Source organism: Dipodomys spectabilis, unplaced genomic scaffold, assembly GCF_019054845.1.
Source record: "Dipodomys spectabilis isolate Male_0828 unplaced genomic scaffold, ASM1905484v1 ptg000335l, whole genome shotgun sequence".
NCBI lineage: Eukaryota > Metazoa > Chordata > Mammalia > Rodentia > Heteromyidae > Dipodomys > Dipodomys spectabilis.
In genome coordinates, this window is record NW_024871012.1 from 1,267,886 (window position 1) to 1,288,369 (window position 20,484).

Consider the following 20,484-nt stretch of genomic DNA (forward strand, 5'->3'; position numbering starts at 1 on the left):
CATCAGAAACCCAGAAGTGGTGTTGTGCCTCAAGGTGGTAGAGGGCTAGCCTTGAGTGAAAATGCTCAGGGACAGTACCCAGGGCCTAAGTTCAAGTTCCATCACACAGACACACACAGACACAGACACACATACACACACACAAAAGCTACTACTGTTCTTTCTTTGTGGCCTAGGCATCTTACCACTCCATATTCTGTGTTAATGGGAAGTGATTTAGAAGACTCACTTTCTAATAACTCACTTTCTAATTATTTTGAAATAATTCTCATACTTAATTTAGGAGCTTGAAAATGCTTTTTGGAGACCAGGCCATGCTGTGCAGTCTAGCCCCAATCTTCTGAGTGCCGGGATTACAGCCTGTGACACACCACACCTGGCTAGTAAGGGTTTCTTTTTCTCCCTCTTCTTCATCTTCCTCCTTTTATATCTTTGCTTTCCCCCCTCCTTTTTGCCATTACTGGAGTTTGAACTCAGGGACTCATGCTTGCTTGTTCAACAACTCTCTATCATTTGAGGTATACCAATCCAGATTTTTGCTGGTCACTTTTGTAAATAGTTTTGTGGGCTTAACTACCTGGCCTGCCTTCAAACCATGAAACTGGATCTCAGCCTCCTGAGTAGGATTCGAGGGATGGGCCGCTGGAACTTGCAGTGGAGATTCTTGATGACACAGTCCAAAGTATCTTCCAACAAAGACAGCGGCAAAATAAACTTTTCTAGGTGATCTTCACTTAGAAGTTCTGGCTTATAAGACAATTGGTAAATTTGTGTATTTGCAAAACCTGCTATCATACTTTCACTTTTGCCACACTAAGAACTGTACCTGATAAAAGGCCGTGTGACAGCCAGGATGGTTCTGATAAACCAGGAAGGATGGACAATGATGAATGACTTCAGATTCTTGCGCAACCTATTTTGAAACGAGAAACAGGATAGATACATTAAGTCATTTTTCGGTGGGAATGAAAATACATCCCTAAAAAAGCATGCATATAGTTTGGGAAATTTCTAGGAAAGCTACTGTTTTCTGATGGGAAGGTCTAGATTGGCTACAAATGAGTTTTAAAAGTTACTTTGCAAGACACAATTTGAAACCTGGGTGATTCAAATCTCATTTTACCATAGGAATAAATATTTGCATATTTAATAATATAATTAAATGATTATATATGGGACTCAATAAATATGAGAGCATATTACAATATTATATACATATAGTATTTATTAACAATATAAATATAAGGGAGTATTTAATAAATATAAGAGTAATACTTTTGGAGCGTATAAATTTATAACCATATTTTTACTTGTGGATGCTTATCGTTTTTTTGTCAGTGTTATCTTTCCTATTTTGAAAATGGTATATTCTTAGTAGCAATTTAGACAACTTATTTGATCATACTAAGCCTTGATTTCTCCTTCTGCATAAAGAAAATTTATCATTTTAGAGACTGTTGATTTTTCAGGCATATTTCCAGCTTTAGCAATGTGATTTTATTGAAGTTTGGATCATAAAACAGATTCTTGGACAGAGGGTAAACTCAGGGCCAATGTATATGGGGAAGTACTCTACCTCTTGATCTACACCTCCAGCTGTTTTCACATTGGTTTGTTTTCCACAGAGGATCTTACACTTTTGTCTAGACTAGCCTTGGACCTTGATGCTTCTACCTCTTTCTTCCCCGTAGCTGGAATTAGAGGTGTGTACCACCACATGTAGTTCATAGAATAGACTAGTTAAATATAACAGGGCACTTTTATTTTATTATACCAGTTTGCCTGTGTATGGCAATAAGTGCTTTGTTCTAATAAAATCAGTGTAAGCAGAGGTGTACAGTATCTTGAGCTAGTGATCACTTTGCATTGATGGGAAATGTGGAAATAAGAACACAAGTGTTGGGCCAATTTCCACTGTCCCTATATGCAAAAAATAGCACCTAGGTCACATGATACCATTAAAGAATCTGGGTATTTGGGTTTTTCCACTCAAGTGGTCACAGCGTGTGCACAGTTTAGAAGGAATTGCTCTGCCAGATTTGAAGAGATATTCAACAAAATGTGGGCAGGATCTGCCTTATTTCAACTTTGGAGCATCAAGTGACTCGTGTGTGTGTGTGTGTATGTGTGTGTGTGTGTGTGTGTGTGTACACATATGCCAGTACTGGACTTGAACTCAGGGACACAGGCTCTTGCTTAGCTTTTTTTACTCAAAGCTAGTGCTCTACCACTTGAGCCACACTTCCACTTATAGCCGTATGCTGGTTAACTGGAGGTAAAAGTCTGTAAGATTTGTCTACTCCAGCAAGCTTCATACTCAGATCCTTAGATTTCAGCCTTTTCAGATGCTAGGAACTTCTTACTATTTGTAGAACTTATTATTTCAAATATGCATTATTCAACTTCCTCAAACTATAGTTGCATTTTTGGTGGATTAAAAGGGTGAAACGTGGAGGGAGATACCGAAGGATCTAAAAAAGTGATCAAACAAAGGTGTCCACATACCGCCTGTCAATCATCTGGTAGCATTTCTTCATCCAGCCCAGCCCTGGCATCTTCCGTCTAGGGGTGGCACCGTTCAAGTACACGATCATGTAGTCCTCAGCCACCATCAGCTCTAAAGTGCTTATCACATATCTACTCACAGAAAGGAAGAAAGCACTTTCAATTCTCACAGGAAAGCTTTCATCTTACTGAGCATCCTACGTAGCATTTAAAGTACAGGGTGAATGATGTTTCCTAAATAGTTGTGCATATCATCTTTCTACCTCAAGAATAAAGCAGTTATCCGAGACCATTGCTCAGAGAGTGAATATATATTGTTCACTTATTTGTATAATTATCTGAGGATTGTGTGTGTGTGTGTGTGCCAGTCCTGGGGCTTGAACTCAGGGCCTGGGCACTATCCCTTAGCTTTTTCACTCAAGGCTAGTGCTCTACCACTTGAGTCATAACCCCACTTCTGGCTTTTCGGTGGTTAATTGGAGATAAGAGTCTCACAGACGTTTCTGTCTGGGCTGGCTTTGAACCTCAATCCTCAGATCTTAGCCTTCTGAGTAGCTAGGTTTACAGGTGTGAGCCACTGGAACCCAGCTTATCTGAGTTTTTAAAACGCAGTTACTTAGAAGAATATGTAGGCTAAAACCTGACTCTTAAAAACGCCAACAATGGCATCAAACATTAAGAGTAACTTACACTGGGTAGATGCCAGAGAGATCAGATTATTGCAGCCCACAGAGAACATGCTATCAGGGAATAAAAATAGTACTCTGCCTAAAGGAAAGGTTATCGAAGTTTTCAATGGAGGCCAAGTTTTGCTCATTTCATTTTTCCATCGATTCTACCAACAGGGTTTCTTTGAAAGTTTTAGTTTTCTGAGCAATGCCCCATGACAGAAAGCTTATTGAGTCTTTATCCAAAATGTAGACTATCCTACCTCCATCTATTTCCCACAGACATTAATTCAGAGCACTTTGTCGTAAGTGTCACTCACAGGAAAAGGTTTTCCATGACATAGTGGTAATCCGCCCGACTGCTGTCTGGTAGAAAACAGGCGGCAAACACAATGATTGCATTTAGACCATCCCCATAGTATCCTGGGGACAAACAGAAGACATGTGAACCAACTGAGAGCTTGCACAGGAGAATAGCAAACCTAAAAGATAAGTCAGAAGCCTTGGCAAGGGTGTGTGTTAGACATGAGACACATCATAAAATGGGCATAGTTTATTGATTGCAGGTCTCTTCACAATGGATATGTTCCACAGTCTGACTTATTCAGATGAGGTACTTGTGTATATAGGATATATTCATATATATACACATGTATCACATACATATATAATATGCATATATAGGATGATTCATGTCCTGTACATAGATATGAATGTCATGTGTTAACATCCAATTTATCAAAGAAGGCAATACTGTGTGGGTGCATACTTGCTCTACCACTGAGCCACTCCTAGCTCAAAACGACACTTTAGAACTAGGAGTCCGTCATATTGCTAGTGTGTGTGTGTGTGTGTGTGTGTGTGTGTGTGTGTGTGCGCGTGCGTGCGCGCATGTGCGCGTGCGTGCGCGCATGTGCGCACGCCAGTCTTGCGGCTTGAACTCAGGTCCTGGCACTGTCCTTGCCCTTTTATTCAAGACTAGTGCTCTACCACGTGAGCCACAGCTCCCTTTCCATCTTCTTGGTAGTTTAGTGGACATAAGAGTCGGACAGACTTTCCTGCCTGGGCTGGCATCAAACAACGATCCTCAGATCTCAGCCTCCTCCTGAGTATTACAGATGTGAGCCACTGGTGCTTGATGCTAATTCGTTTATTTTTTTAATGAATACTTCATTACTGTGATGGCTAAGAGGTTTTGTTTCATCCTCTTAGCTCTTTTTTTTTTTTTGTTTTAAACACTAGTTAATTGGGGCAATTTGGTCACTGAGTTGTGATATAATCACTGACCACACACCCCAGTGACCCCATGCCAGTGTAAAACCCCTTTGTTTTGATTTCAAGGTCTAGCCTCTTGCATGTGTGTCCCTGGGCTCTCTAGATTTCACCGACAGTGCAAAAGATACAGAGTTAAAGTTTAGGTAGGCCCAGAACAACTGAGCAAAGAATTCACAGCCTGGACTCGTCAAGAGAGGAGAAAGAGTTATATTCAACAAGGCACTGGCTAAATTCTCTTGTTATGAAAACATGTACCTTGGGAGGGGAAAAAAAAAAAAACTCTTAGGAGTTTTACTTCCTAGTAAGAAGTGCAAGTGCAAGTAGTGTTAAGAAAACAGGAGCTGGGCCATGGGTGGCCCTCAAAACTCCAAGACGTGAGGACTCCCAGAGCCAGGCCAACCATGACTCCCATCTCTGGAAGACTCGGACATGATTTCAGCCTTGTTCCATCTTTAAGCAAACTCCACTCCATTAGCGATAATCTTTAAACTACACGGTAGGTGTTTATCAAATCTCACAGGTAGATGTATGTAATAAGATGTATCTTTGATACTTAAGAAGGGAAGCAATCACTCATGCTGTCATTTTGGGGGAAGTACTTGTGATTGAACCTGGGTCTGGAACAAGTCTAGCATGTTCCACTACTGAGGTATGCCTCTAGCGCCTATTATTTTTAAAAAATATATTTTCATTTTGCCTGGTTCTGATGGCTCACGCCTGCAATCCTAGCTAGTCAGGGGACTGAGATCTGAAGATTATGGTTCAAAGCCAGCCTGGGCAGAAAAGTCCATGAGACTTTTTTTTTTTTAATTTTTTTTGTCGGTCATGGGGTTGAACTCTGGGCTTGGGTGCTGTCCTTCAGCTCTTCAGCTCAAGGTAAGTGCTCTACCACTTGAGCCACAGCGCCACTTCCAGTTTCTAGTGGTTTATTGGAGATAAGAGTCTCACGGGCTTTCCTGCCTGGGCTGGCTTGGAACAGTGATCCTCAGATCTCAGCCTCCTGAGTAACTAGGATTACAGGCGTGAGCCACCAGCGCCCGGCTTCCATGAGACTCTTATTTCCAATTAACCACCAAAAAGCAGGCAATGGAGCTGTGGCTCAAAGTGGTAGAGCGCTAGCCATGAACACAAAAGCTCAGGCATAGTTCCCAAGATTTGAATTCAAATCTGTACAAAACAATAATAAAATAAAATATTCTCGTTTAAGAAGCTGCAATTTGTATTCTATTTAAGACTTCAGAATCGGGCTGGGAAGGTGGCTCAGTGGTAGAGCGCTTGCCTTGCATGCATGAGGCCCTGGGTTCGATTCCTCAGGACCACATAAGCAAAAAGAAAAAAGCCAGAAGTGGCGCTGTGGCTCAAGTGGTAGAGCACTAGCCTTGAGCTGAAGAGCTGAGGGACAGCGCCCAGGCCCAGAGTTCAGGCCCCACGACTGGACCCCCCCCCCCAAAAAAAAAAAAAAGACTTCAGAATCATTAATCTGAATCATTAATCAGGAGTTCTGAGTCTTCCCAGACCTCAACATATTTTCTGGTTTCAGAACTGCTACTCCCTCTGCTGACTGTAGGGCAGTATAATGCTGAACGTGCATAGGTTTGGTTGAAGTTAACTGCTTGAAATGCAGAGTTTTTTTGTAGGGCTTTTGTTTTTGTTTTTGGTCAGTTGTGGGGCTTGAACTCAGGTCCTAAGTGCTGTTCCAGAGTTCTTTCACTCAAAGCTAGTGCTCTACCACTTTGAGCCACAGCTCCACTTCCTGAAAAGCAATTTAATAAGACGTTTTCTACAAAGACAAGAGTACACAATCACCACAAAAAAGGCAGGGGAAGAGGGAAGCCAACTGAAAATAACTAAAACTGTGAATCTGTAAGTACTGCTAATTTGAGGTGTCTCTCTTCAGTGTTTATACCATGCAGTTTAGGAGATGCCACCCACGTCAGCACACACACATAGCACACTTGTGAGAGAACACTGAAGAACCTTCTCGGCATTTATTTTATTTTACTTTACCCATCTTGTACAATAGGGGCTAATTAACACACATAGGTGCAAATACTGACGCTTGAACTCAAGGCCTGGGCACTCTCTGAGCTTTTGTGCTCAAGGCTGGTGCTCTACCACTTGAGCCATAGGTTCATTTCTTTTGGTTGGTTAATTGGAGAGAAGAGTCTCATACACTTTTCTGCCTGGGTTGGCTTTGAACCACAATCTTTAGATCTCAGCCTTTTAAGTGGCTAGGATTACAGGCTCCTGGCTATAAATATTTTACCATTAAAAAAAAAATGTGTTCCACTCACCAACTTCTTTTCTGAGAATTCACAACTTAGTGGAAATCAACAAAGCACAGGAGATTTAGCTAACACCTAATGAGATTCAATTCACTGAGCCCAATGAGAAGAAAAACATTCATTAAAAGACAAAGTACAGGCTGGGAAGGTGGCTCAGTGGTAGAGTGCTTGCCTTGCATGCATGAGGCCCTGGGTTCGATTCCTCAGCACCACATAAGCAGAAAAAAGCCAGAAGTGGTGCTGTGGCTCAAGTGGTAGAGCGCTAGCCTTGAGCTGAAGAGCTGAGGGACAGCACCCAGGCCCAGAGTTCAAGGCCCATGACTGGCAAAAAAAAAAAAAAAAAAAGACAAAGTACATATCATGAATCTAGTCTCATAAACCAGCAAAACGATGTCTTTCTTAATGGAGCTGACTGCCACAAGGTGTCAGAAAAATTTCAAGCTCAAGACCACTCTTTGACTTCAGGTCCTTGACTTCGGGGTTTTGTGTGTGCATGTGTGTTTGTTTTGTTCCCCTTTCTGAAGAATTCTTAAGAATTTTTTTTACAGGAACTTTATAAGCAGTACTTCTGAGGTCATCTTAAATGTCATGTAATTATTGTGCATGCTTTAGAACAGCAATATTGCATTCTCCAGAGTTCATGTCAGTAAAGGAATACTTGGGATGAAATAAAGACTTCATGGGCACTGTCCAAGCAAGCAATGTCTTCTTCATATAAAACCTGCTGAGATTTACAAATGAAAATGGCTCTTGGTACTTTTGGGTAGACATACTTTAAGAAGAAAAGAGGCTGAGGGGAATAGAAAGAAGAGGAGAAAGAAAACAGAAAAAAAAAGGGATTGCCACATAATTTTTTTTCCCCTCCTAAACCAACAACCCACAACACTGCTGTCACTGTAGAGACAGTTAACAAGTGCTGGACCTGAGCAATAACTGGAATGAAGAGGACTTTTTGCTTTTTTGCTCCAAGTCCTTTCTACAGTCAGTGAACCCCTCGATTTCTACCCTAAAGTATGCAGCTTATTCAGCTCAAGTTCCAGGCTGGCAATAGCATAATGCATAGAGTTTGGTTTTCCAAGATTTCTTTTGTCGGCCTCTCTGTTCTTAATAAGCAGGAAGTGTACAGGAGGGAGTGTGTAAGCGTGCTGGGTTTACAATCATGACCAGCCTTACCTGAGGCAGCACAGAAAGCCATGGAAAGGAATGAAACACAAGTTTGCTGGCCAGCAAATGGAATGGACAAATGCCACAGTCGCAACCAAACACACACACACCCCCCAGCCAGCAACTCTTCTCCTCATCCTTTCCAGGATCATTTGTCCAGCAACACTGCAGAGATTACCTGAGTCTCCTAGAATAAAACAAGTAAAAAAAGAAAAGAAAAGAAAGAAAACAAGAAAGGAAACTCCTTGTTAACATTCCTTGGCATGATTTCCTTTGGTGATTCAACTGTGCTCCTTTTCAAGGTCTAAAAAGCCAGTTCTGGCCTCAACTTCACCCCATGCCATCATTGTTGGCTGGGCAAAACTAACTACAGTACTTTTTCCTTTTTTTGTTTTTGTTTTATAAGCAGGTGGCAGAGACTTGGCTCATGGGTGGCAGGATGTAAACAGGGATACTTCACCCCATGCCATCATTGTTGGCTGGGCAAAACTAACTACAGTACTTTTTCCTTTTTTTGTTTTTGTTTTATAAGCAGGTGGCAGAGACTTGGCTCATGGGTGGCAGGATGTAAACAGGGATGTTTACAATGGTTTCATTTGACTGATAAAGTCATCGAGACTCAGAAACGGTAAATGATGTACCAAGGTCAGAGACTAGGAAGTGGCCTTGAACCTACAAGTCTACATTGTGGACAGGGTCTCTGGCAACAGTTCAGGTTGAGGTCACAAAGCTGAAGATTGAATGATGTGTTCCAACACAGCTGTGAAACAGCATCTGACTCGGGAGCCGACTTGGGAGATTCTTCGAATCACTCCTAGCTCACACTTTACTGCCCAGAACCTGTCCAGCCCGCACTGTCCATTGGGCCTGATGGGATACACATCCTCAGAGCAAAATAGAAAGCACCAGATAAGACTCATCTTTATGTGCAATCGGCTTTGTTTCTTTTTTGGTGCCAGTCCTGGGGCATGAACTCAAGGCCTGAGCACTGTCCCTAACGGCCTACCCTTGAGCCGCAGCTCCACTTCTGGCTCTTCTTATTTATTTATTTATTTTTGGAGTAGTTTATTGGAGATTATCTAGGTTTTCCTTCCCTGGGCTGGCTTCAAACAGTGATCCTCAGATCTCAGCTTCCTGCAGTAGCTAGAGTTACAGGGGTGAACCACCAGTGCCCAGCTTGGAGTCTGCTTTCTTTAAATGCTTCTCAGAAGCCACTCTGACAAACCCAGTAGGTTGGCAACTAAAAGCCCAAGAAAGTGGTACTGTGTAAGGTTCCCATGATGCAACAGGGCTTTGGCAAATTCAGAAGTAACATGGGGCGATTTTTACCTACAGAGCATGAAAGCTGTCCAGCGTGTGCGTAGGAAGAGCTGGCGTCCTGCTAACGGCCCGAGCGGGGCAGCCAGAGGCGCATTCATGCAGCCGGGTGCCTGGAGAGAGTGAGGCAGCACCAGGGAGAGGAGAGCAGCCTTCTCTTTCAATCCCACTGGACAATCACACAGACAAAAGCCAAGCTCCAGACACACAACGGGGAAGGCAAAGCCAGGGGAGGGAAGGCAGGGACAGGTGCTCGACAAACCGGGTTATTCTGAGCCTCAACCGGATATTATTGAAACGGACAGGCGAAAGACTGGCTTTCTCTGACCACCACCAGTGCCCTGAAGATGATCCTTCCATCCTGGTTCGCTCCCTCCACCCAGCCCCCGGGACTTCACTGCACTTGAGAAAACTAGTAGGAAACTCATCTGATAATAGTACTACAGCTGTGGTCTCGACATCTTAACAAGAGGACTGCTAAGCACTGGAGAACTACACAAAAATGTGTGTCACTGGGTAACTTGGATTTATTTTAACAGACATTTCTGCATTTTCTAGACATTTTAGAGTAAATCTAGGCTACTTTTGGTCAGCCTTTCTTTTATTTGTTATTTCCCCAAAGCAAGCAATCTAAAAATACCCAATGGGTGGTACAAGGAAGACTTTGGAGAGGGATCCGTTAGGTTGTGGTTGGATCGCGGTTTTTTTCTTAACAAAAGGGTTGACTCTGGGGCTGGGAAGGTGGTTCAGCGGTAGGGTGCTTGCCTTGAGCTGAAGAGCTGAGGGACAGTGCCCAGGCCCAGAGTTCAGGCCCCACAACCGACCAAAAAAAAAAAAAAAGGGTTGATTCTGTGATCAGTCATCTATCCCTCTCAACAAGATTCAGCCTCTCTCAAGAGGAACTGGAAAGCTGGAGCTATATGGCCATTTCAGGTCGCATAGTGAAAGGTCACAAAGAAAGGTCATAGACCAAGGGCTCCCGTGGGCCTCTACCACTGTCGTGGTCAGCTTCCCCGGGTGATTCCACTCCCCACAGGGGAGGTGGCAGTCCATGGGGTAGCAGTGAAGGATCTCTGAGCAGACGGATGTTTGACCGTGGTAACAACAAAACACATGCTACTAGTTTAATGCCGTGCTAGGGCTCTTTATTTCCCTCCCTGTCCTTATTAAGGAAGAGAGGAAGTTGAAAGCAGGAGTTGCCTTGTCAGCGTGTACTTTTTCTGGGACAGCTGGGTGTTTAAAGAGGTGCCCGAAGCCTGCAGGAAAGAGATGCATGCAGCAGAAAAATCAACATGCCACTGATGCTTTCTGAAGGCGGCAACGTTCAGCGTGCTGCTTGTGTTCATTCCACTTTCTGTGAGTCCCCAGTTAGTCAGGGCCACATATGTGTCTGGAGTCCCCAAGAAAGCACTGGAAATACAAAGGAGACCATTCCCTGTTCCATCTCCTTCACACAGCAGATGGATGCTTGGATTTTGGATTGGATGGGAAGTTTTCAGGCATAGATACGAAGTAGCTTGCAGGAAAGCCAATTTTATGTAGGGAAAAGGATGGCCAAATTGAGTCAACAAAGCAATCCTAAGGCTTCTGAAGAGGATTCAGAAGTCATTTTGTGATTAGGAGCTTTCTGGAGGAGGGGATCTTACTACAGCGAGGTATTATGTATGCTTATCAACCATCCAGTTCAAGCCCCCAACCCATTGATAGGAATTCCAGATGGACAGTATTACCCGGGACAACTATAGCTTCTGAGACATTTACCCAGAAAATTGAAGCTGTCAGATATGGGCTGTGAAGAGCATTTTTCTTTTTAAACATGGGGAAGTTGTTGTTGTTGTTTTTCACCTACATAGGTTTTCAAATTTCTCAAGGAGGATGAAGTCACACACTAAACTCTCTATTGACATACACTGCAACATAAGGTCTTTGGGCTATCGTATTGAACCTAGTTGAGGTTTCCAATTAAAGAATATGGTGCCTCCTTCCCTCCTTCTCTCCCTCCCTCCCTCCCTATTTTCTAGATCCACCAAGAGCCTTGGTACCTCCATGAGAAATGACTCTCCTGTAGGGCTCAATAACCTTCATGTCGATTCGCTGCTCTTGCTCTCCAATTACCACGGTCCTCCACAGCCGGTTGTCCTCCCGCTCCTCTTCAGCTGTATACTCTGGAATAGACTCTGACTCTTGGCCAGAGTCTTTGTTGGCCATGGGATCTTCTGGAAATGGAACATACAGGACTGAAGGAGAAGACCTCCATAACCGAGCAAGTAAACAACTCAATCTCAAGTTACCTCCAGAACTAACCAAATGGAGCTTCTTCCTATCTGTGAATTTTGTTCATTTGTTTATTTGTTTGCTTGCTTGTTTGTTTGTCAGTCCTGGGGCTCCAACTCTAGCCCTGGGTACTGCCCCTGAGGTTTTGAACTCAGGGTAGAGCTCTACCACTTGAGCCACAGTTCAACTTCCATCTCTTAATAATTAATTGGAGGTAAGAATCTCACAGACTATCCTGCCTTGGCTGGCTTGGAACCATGATTCTTAGATCTCAGCCTCCTGAGTAGCTAGAATCACAGGTGTGAGCCATCAGCATCCAGGCTGTGTATGACTTTTATAGAATTCAATGGCATCCTGGCAACATATGGTCCACTCTATGAAGTCTTAGTTATTAATGGCTTGAACAGCCGAATCTATTCCTGGGGCCATGCTGGGGTGGGATAGTAAGGCTGCAGATCTTTTATGTCAGCTGTGGTGTCCTAGGGGAGAAAATGCTGCCAACTAGTCCTCCATCAGGCAGGTGAAAAACTGCAGGTCTTTTCTGTTGTTGTTGTTCCAAAACTGGGATTTTCAAACTTAGTATGTGACACTTTTGCTCACTGGCTGGTGCTCTACCCCCAAGCCATGCCTCCAGCCCCTGAATGTCTTCATGATGGAGTGGAAGGCTATTTATCAAAGTCCAGATAATCGTGGTTGTGTTGAACTTCATCTGATTGCTCAGAGTGTTTGGGGCCTTGAGCTTACTGTCTTGATGCTACCAACTTCTGCTGTAGGATTCTCACACCACCACTGAACTTTGTATGTTTGGACAAGAATCTGATATACTTCCCATGCATTATTGGCCAAAACATACAACAGAAAGTATTTATGCAGTAAATGTGGACCAGAAATCTTTCAACATTTTTAAAGTTGTGTGTGCATCAAGACAGAATAAAGCCCACTGAACATTCTTTGGGAAGAAAATTTCTCTTGGACATCCAAAAATAGTAGTCATGGGATTTTTTTTTGTTCTTTTGTTTTTACAAAAATAAGTAGTACTTGTTTCTATTTTTACCAGGAAAGCTTGGTAAATGTTCAAGTAAATTGAAGGGAAATGTTATTTATAACCTCCACAATAATTCTGAGATATTATTACTCTTGTTTTTCCATTTGTACAAAGAAGACCTATGGGGAAAAAAACAAAGAAGACCTATGCACCAAACTTTACTAGCACTTCTCCTATGGCACTATGACAAAAATCATCACAATAATTTTAAAATTATCTACCACCTACTGTTCCAGGTACAGTAACAGCCAGTAAGAGGAACATTAGATAAAAACTGACTCCAATGCTGGGGCTTGAAATCAGGGCTTCCAACTCTTGCTTATCATTTTCACTCACAGGTGGACCTCTATCACTTGAACTGCACCTCTACTTCTAGCTGTTTATTTTCACCTTTGTAATCCATCCCTATAGAGATAGATACAGATATAGATATACTTGTTGGTGGATATGGACTTGAACTCGGCCTGGGCACTGTCTCTGAACTCTTTTTGCTTAAGACTAGTGGTCCACTGCTTTGAGCCACGGCTCTACTACTTCTAGCTTTTTGCTGGCTAGTTGGAGACAGAGTCTTGCAGATTTGTCTGCTTGGGCTGACTTCGTATCTTGATCCTTAGATCTCAGCCTCCTGAATAGCTAGAATTATAAGCAAGAGCCACTGGTGCCTGGCTCATTCTTATATATTTTATGAAAAGCTGAGTCCCTTGGATCAAGGAACTATGCCCAAGGTGCCTTTAATATTTGCCTCTACCAACACACCCCACACTGAGCTTGGAAGCCTACTCATAATATTCAAAGCACTGGAAAGTGTGGACAAGCTTCTGGAAAGGTGAGTCATGGCACAGTGGCAATCTGTGAGTCATGGCACAGTGATGACATTCCAGAAGATTCTGCAGTTATTAAGGATTCTTGAGTACCTAATTACCTAAGACAGAATAGGAAAATGAGGCTCCACTGGGAAGCAATCCTAGCCTATCTTGCCAATACCAACAGCTACCAGCTACCTACAGCGCCTGGCCCAGGTGGATTCCCGGTCTTCTCAGCAGTTCTTGGAAGCTTATTAAGGATGACTCAGCAACTCTGGCTTGTAAGCCAAGCACTATGTCACATGCACAACCTATCCATGGGTCTTGAACACTTTCCCGCTTCTTCTTTTCTACTGGGGTTAGGAACCCTAGATGCTAATAAGACCTTCGCAAGGAACCCATTTCTCATGTCCCTGTTCCCTCAGAGCGGAGCTCCAGCGCTTGTCTTCTGGCATTTATGTACACACACATCCCTGCCTGCAGTAAACCAAACCCTCTGTACCATCTTTGTCGCTCTCTGGTCTGCTCTCTTTGGACTCTGGTGATCTCTGTGGGGTGAGAGTCAGTTCTGTTTTATTTTTCCCTGCATGCTTTGTTTTTTTTGTTTGGTCAGTGTGGGGCTTGAACTCTGGGCCTAGGTGCTGTTCCTCAGCTCTTCAGCTCAAGGCTAGTGCTCTACCACTTTGTGCCACAGCACCACTTCAGGTTTTCTGATAGCTAGCTAGAGATGAGTCTCATGGATTTGCCTGCCTGGGCTGGCTTTGAACCGTGATCCTCAGATCTCAGCCTCCTGAGTAGCTAGTATTACAGGTATGAGCCACCAGTGCCCAGCCCCTGCATGCTTTTATTGAAACTTCACTAATTATTTTCCCCCTAGGGCCAAGTGCCAGTGGCTCAATGCCTGTAATCTTAGCTATTCCCGAAGCTGAGATTTGAGAATTGTGGTTTGAAGCCAGCCAGGGAAGGAAAGTCTGGGAGATTCTAATCCCCAATTTATCACCAAAAAATTAAATTAAATTAAAAAAAAAACAGAAGTGGAGCTGTGGCTCAATGTGGTAGAGAGAAGGTTCAGGGCCTTGAGTTCCAGCCCCAGGATCTGCATGCACACACACACACACACATCTCTATATGACATTTTTACAATTCTGGCTGTAAAAGTAAAATGTATATCACACAAAAATAGTGGATCTTTTGTATTTTTGTGCTGGTACTGGGGCTTGAACTCAGGTCTTCTCATTCTTGCTTAGCTTTTCCATTCAAGACTTGTGTTCTACTATTTGAGCCACAGCTCTACTTCTGTCTTTTTGATGGTTAACTGGTGATAAGAGGCTCAGGGACTTACCTGTCTGGGCTGGCTTTAATCCACAATCCTCAGATCTTAGCCTCAAGAGCCGCCAGTGCTTGGCTTAGTCAGCTGATCTTTAACAAATGATCCAAGGTGGAACAATGGAACCAAGAGAGTCTTTTCAACAAATGGTACTCACTTCTTTTTATCTCAGAAACTCTGCTCCTTTTAAAAAGTAGTCCTCAGAGCTGGGTGCTGGTGGCTCATGCCTGTAATGGTGCCCAGGAGACTAAGATTTGAGGACGTGGTTCAAAGCCAGTCCAGGCAGGAAAATCCAATAATACTCTCACCTCCAATTTACCAGCAAAAAGCTGGAAGTGGAGCTATGGCTCAAGTAGTAAAGTACTACCCTTTAGCAAAAACAAACAAACAAACAAATAAAACCTAAAGGACAGTGTTTAGGCCCTGAGTTTAAACCTCAGTACTGGTAGTACTAGTACGTAGACACACACACACACACACACACACACACACACACACACACACACACACACACACACACAAGTAGCCCCCAAGGATTTCATTTTGGTGGTACTTTCAGTTTATCATAAAGATGAAATATAGCCTCATTTATTTATTATTTTGAATTAAGCTCTTGCTAAGTAGACCAGAATGACCTTGAACTGAGGTGTTATTCCTAATGTTCCCAAATGTGGGAATTAGCAAGTTGCTCTTTCTCCTTCTTTCCCTTCTGACACATGTAAATTGGGGAAAAAGAGTTATTCAAGAGTAAGGGATAGTACTGCAGATGTGGCTGAGTGGAAGAGAGCTTGCCTAGTATTACTAGTCAATGTCCTAGCTCATCCCTAGCCCCCCAAATTAAAAACAAAAGCAAATAAAGAACTAGGTTACATTAACTTTATTTTAGGGTTTTCACTTACATCAGTCAAGAATATAAGCTAGTAAAAAATAAAGATAGCTTTACTCACTCCCTTAGTGAATGATATCCCACTGATCTTAATAATTGTTCTGCTGTAACTACAAATTATCATCTTGTCAGCCTTCATTTTCTGACTATTTGCAAATATTCAGCTGTCATTTAAGATTCCACTCCCAAATAATTATTTTTTCAGAATCATATCCTCGATATGAGGAAATGGCATATTTCCTTTCTTTCAATGATAAACTTTCTCTTGACAACAATGAAATCCTCTCAAACAAGAAGTAAACTTGAACTTTTCTTCTGATCTCTTTGAGATGAATTAGCACAGAAGCTCTTGAATGTTCCATGCTTCAGAGACTACAATGGAGAATCCATCCTTGATGATTATTATGGACTAGCTAGAGATGTGATCACTAGGAAAATACATTTATGAGAGGGGGGTTGGCTATCTATATTATAATATTGCCCAGACAATGAGAACACCAGAGAAGATTTGGCTGAAGATATACCATGCATAAAGACTTCAAAATTCTTTTGGTGACAAACAGCAAACAGGAAGTTAATTTGATAGAAAAATCTCAACATACAAAAATACCAAGCCAGCCAGCCATTAATGGTGTGCACTTAAATCCTAGCTACATAGGACACTGATATCTGGGGATCTTAGTTCAGAGCCAGCCCAGGCGGAAAAGTCCATGAGACTCTTATCTCCAATAAACCAGCAAAAAGCCAGAAGTGGCTTCAAGTTGTAGAGTCCTAGCCTTGAGCAAATAAAGCTCAAGAACAGTATCCAGGCCCTGAGTTCAAGCCCCAGGATTGGCACACACACACACACACACACACACACACACACACACACACACATTCTTCCAGGCGTTGGGTAAAACATAGTAAGCTTAACACTTAATTAGGTTACATGAAGCAGAACTAAATGAAACAAGGACTGTAGGCTATGGAAATATAAAATACCACAAAAAGACACACAAAAATAAAGTGATGTCCTCATTATCTGGAAATAATGTTGGGGTGCCTCATCAACTCACAAGACTTTCATTAACAGTCGGTTCTAGAAACAACAGTGCCCATGGAATCTGTAAGTATTACTTGGAAGACTCAGTCTAAGAGCATGTTAGTATTTCCTATAATATTCTTATCAGAAATATGCAGGTGAAAATTCTTGATCATTTTTCCATTTCCCTTGTGAAAGCAAAGCCTTTGCTGGGATCTGATTTATGGTTTAAACAAAAAGAAAAGAAACAAATGACTGTATGCTTGGTTTGAAGAGCAGAAAGAGGTCATCACTCTCCCCCTAGCCTTTGGGTACTTTTGAATCCCTACAATTGATATCATCAAGCACTCAAAACAAAACAAAACTGATTTAATATGAAAGAGCGCTCTCTAAGTGCTTCTCTATGTCCCTGTTTTCCCGAGAGCTTTCATACATTGTAAATATCAAAGGAAATCAAGCTTTGGTTATACCCATACTCTAAATTACATTTACCCGCCATTTTGGACACAATGATTAAAGAAAACTGCTTGGAAGTGGAGATCAATTGAACATCTTTGGAAAGAGACACTAATTTTTTTGTGTCGTTTTTTTTTTTTTTCCATGACCTTGACTACTGAATAAAACATGCAAATGACAAGTCTTTGCTTCTGTCTGTAGAGTGAAGGTGTTCACAGCGTGAACACAGCAGGATCACATTTATCATTTATATGATAAATGTGTCAAACCAGCAAAAGACCCTGTTTTTTCCATTGTCACTATATTTATAGAGAAGCAGCACAGGTCAGGAGTCAAGACATTTCCTGGGTTTTATGCTAGCTCTGCCATCTACTAGCCATGTAACCTTCGGCAAATCATGTGCCCTCTTTACGCCTCAGTGCTTTCCTCTATAAAACGGGGAAATTTTATAAAGCAGGTGTGAGAATAAAAATAGTTCTACCTCTCTATACAACACCTTAATGATAGTAATAGAAGTATATTAAAAGCCGGGCATTCGTGGCTCACACCTGTAATCCTAGCTACTCCAGAGGCTGAGATCTGAGGATCACTGTTCAAAGCCAGCCTAGGCACGAAAGTCCATGAGGCTCTTAACTCCAATAAACCACCAGAAAACTGGAAGTGGCACTGTGGCTCAAGTGGTAGAGTGCTCACCTTCAGTTGAAGAGCTGAGGGACAGTGCCCAGGACCAGATTGCAAGCCCCAAAACTGACACACACAAAAAAAGTATGTTAGAAAACAGTTCTAGAGGCTGGGAAGGTGGCTCAGTGGTAGAGTGCTCGCCTGGCATACATGAGGCCCTGGGTTCGATTCCTCAGCACCAGATAAACAGAAAAAACCAGAAGTGGCACTGTGGCTCAAGTGGTAGAGCGCCAGCCTTGAGCTGAAGAGCTGAGGGACAGTGCCCAGACACAGAGTTCAAGCCCCACGACTGACAAAAATAAAAACAAACAAACAAAAACAGTTCTAGCTCTAAAACACCTAGGATGAATCCTACACATCACAGGTACCATAAATGTTCATTCAATGAAATAAATTAGGAACAAAGGTCTTGGAAAAACTTCCATTTTATTTAGAAATAGCTATGACTAATTCAAAATGCTCCAAGAACTAATTCTCCAAAGGTCCAATTTTGAAGCGCTTATTTCATGTCTCAGAGCTAAAATACCTTTACATCCTGCTCTTCTTAACCATCTCTGCACCTTTACAAATAGAGCTCTGCAGACATACCTTTGTGTTTTCATGTTTTTTGCTTCATTGTCTGTTTGTTTAGCACAGTGTCCCTGAATACACTTTTCATTGGAAAATCAAGGTGAAGTTTCGAATGGAACTTCTGTGAAAATTTGGTCCCTGGAGTTTAAGACCTACAAGGAGAGGTGTGGCCATTAAGCTGGTTCTTTCCACAGAACTGTGTCAACGCAATGCAAAGAGTCATGTCAGCAAGTGGCAGCGTGAATTACCAGCTTGCTCAGCCACCGCCACTTTTGCCTGACAGTTTTACTATTTATAAAAAGTAAAAGGTTCACATGTGGTGACAAAGCACTCCACAGAAACAGGGAAGTGAAGGGGGCGGAAAAGGAGGAGCGGCTGGGTGGGACCCCAGCTGTCTTCTGGGAGATTCTAAACGGAGTGCTGAGGGCTGCCAGAATGGAGGGAGGGACAGGGTGGGGCTGGGATGGACAGACAGCTGGGGTAGCAGCGGCAAACAGAAAGTCAAGACCTTTTTATCTTTTCTTTTCATCTTTCTATATTATAAAGTGTGGGATCAGACGCCCAGATAACCAGAGTTGATCTTCCTTATCTGTGGGGCCCACGTTCAAAGTTTAACCAAAGACAGATAGGAAACAGGAGGGTGGGGGTGGGGAGGGGGTAAAACTACAGAATACGCACAGAATTTTTTCCCTATCATTACTCCCTAAACAATATGACCGCTTACATGGCATTCACCTCATACTAGATACTATAGTTAATCTAAAGATGAGTTAAAGTACATGAAATCTGTGCAAGTGCTATGCCATTTTATGTGAAGAAACTGGAGCATGCTTGGATTTGTGTCTGTCTGGGGTTTGGATTTGTGTTTGTCTGGGGTTTGGATTTGTGTTTGTCTGGGGTTTGGATTTGTGTTTGTCTGGGGTTTGGATTTGTGTTTGTCTGGGGTTTGGATTTGTGTTTGTCTGGGGTCAGGAATCCAATCTGCCATGGATGCCAAGGGAAAACTGTGAAAAAATTCATAAACATAAGAAAAGTAAAACAGAAGATCCTGCATACGCATTAGAAACCTTAAAATAAGTAGCTTTTTATTTAACTTGAGGAGTAAAGGCTTAAACTCTTGTGAAGCAAGGTTTAAATCTCCTCTGGTCACTGTTATAGCTCCAGTGGCTTGATGACCATTGCTTTAACAAATTAGCTAATTTGATGAAATTCCTAATTATGCTCTCCTATGAGTAGAGCTAATGGAATTAGCTCTATCTTTGAAAGTTGAGGCATTGATTAAGACTGCTCTTTAAGACTGGAATTTTTACAAAGAAGAAACAAGAACCATGGTTCTTATCTTTCACTTTGATTTCCCCTCCATCTCTCCTTCCCCCCTTCCTCCGACCCTTTCCTTCCTTCTTTCCTTCCTTCCTTCCTTGCTTCCTTCCTTCCTTCTTCCTTCCTTCCTTCCCTCCTTCCCTCCCTCCATCCTTTCCTTCCTTCCTTCCTTGCTTCCTTCCTTCCTTCTTCCTTCCTTCCTTCCCTCCCTCCTTTCCTTCCTTGCTTCCTTCCTTGTGCTAATACTGGTACTTGAACTCAGAGTCTCATGCTCTTACTTAGCATTTTCACTCCCAGTTGACATTCTACTACTTAAGCCACATCTCTGTTTCTAGCTATTTGCTAGTTAACTGGAGACAGAGGCTCTCAATGTCTTCCTGGGCTGGCTTTGAACCTCAATCAGATCTCAGCTTCCCGAGTAGCTAGAATTGTAGGTGCAAGCCTCTACTGCCAGGCTCACCTCAATTTTCATTGATAACTTTAGAGAAAAACCCAACCTGGCTAAAAGTACAACAAAACATATTCTGCTATATGTATTTCTAAGTAAATAATGGCTCTGAACCACGATCCTCAGATCTCAGCCTCCTAAGTGGCTAGGATTACAGGTGGGGGCCAACAGCGCCCGGCTATATATGCTTCTTGATAAGCCAAATATCAAGAGTAATACCAAGAACTCAGCTCAGATTCATTCACATCAGAAGAGTCAGACTTTAATCTGACAACCTTTAGTTTTCTTCCTTTCTGTCTTTTCACTACACATCCTTTCTTTCTTTCTATTTTATGGGAGATACAGCATAAGAAAGTCCCTATCCTTATGGAGCATCTGTTCTAGTGGGAAAAATAAGACAGGAAACATGCAGATGAATAGTTAACTAGTACACGTT

General features: G+C 42.4%; 1 protein-coding gene across 1 annotated transcript in view; it reads right to left on the minus strand.

The window, feature by feature from the left end:
• Prune2 (prune homolog 2 with BCH domain) overlaps window positions 1-20,484 on the minus strand; it is a 181,151-nt gene that overhangs the window by 18,952 nt on the left and 141,715 nt on the right. Inside the window, exons 12-16 of the mRNA XM_042665612.1 lie at window positions 11,257-11,430; window positions 8,076-8,084; window positions 3,494-3,596; window positions 2,506-2,637; window positions 827-913 (exon numbers count right to left, since the gene is read on the minus strand). Coding sequence (XP_042521546.1) covers window positions 827-913; window positions 2,506-2,637; window positions 3,494-3,596; window positions 8,076-8,084; window positions 11,257-11,430 — 505 coding nt within the window. The remainder of the gene's footprint in view (window positions 1-826; window positions 914-2,505; window positions 2,638-3,493; window positions 3,597-8,075; window positions 8,085-11,256; window positions 11,431-20,484) is intronic.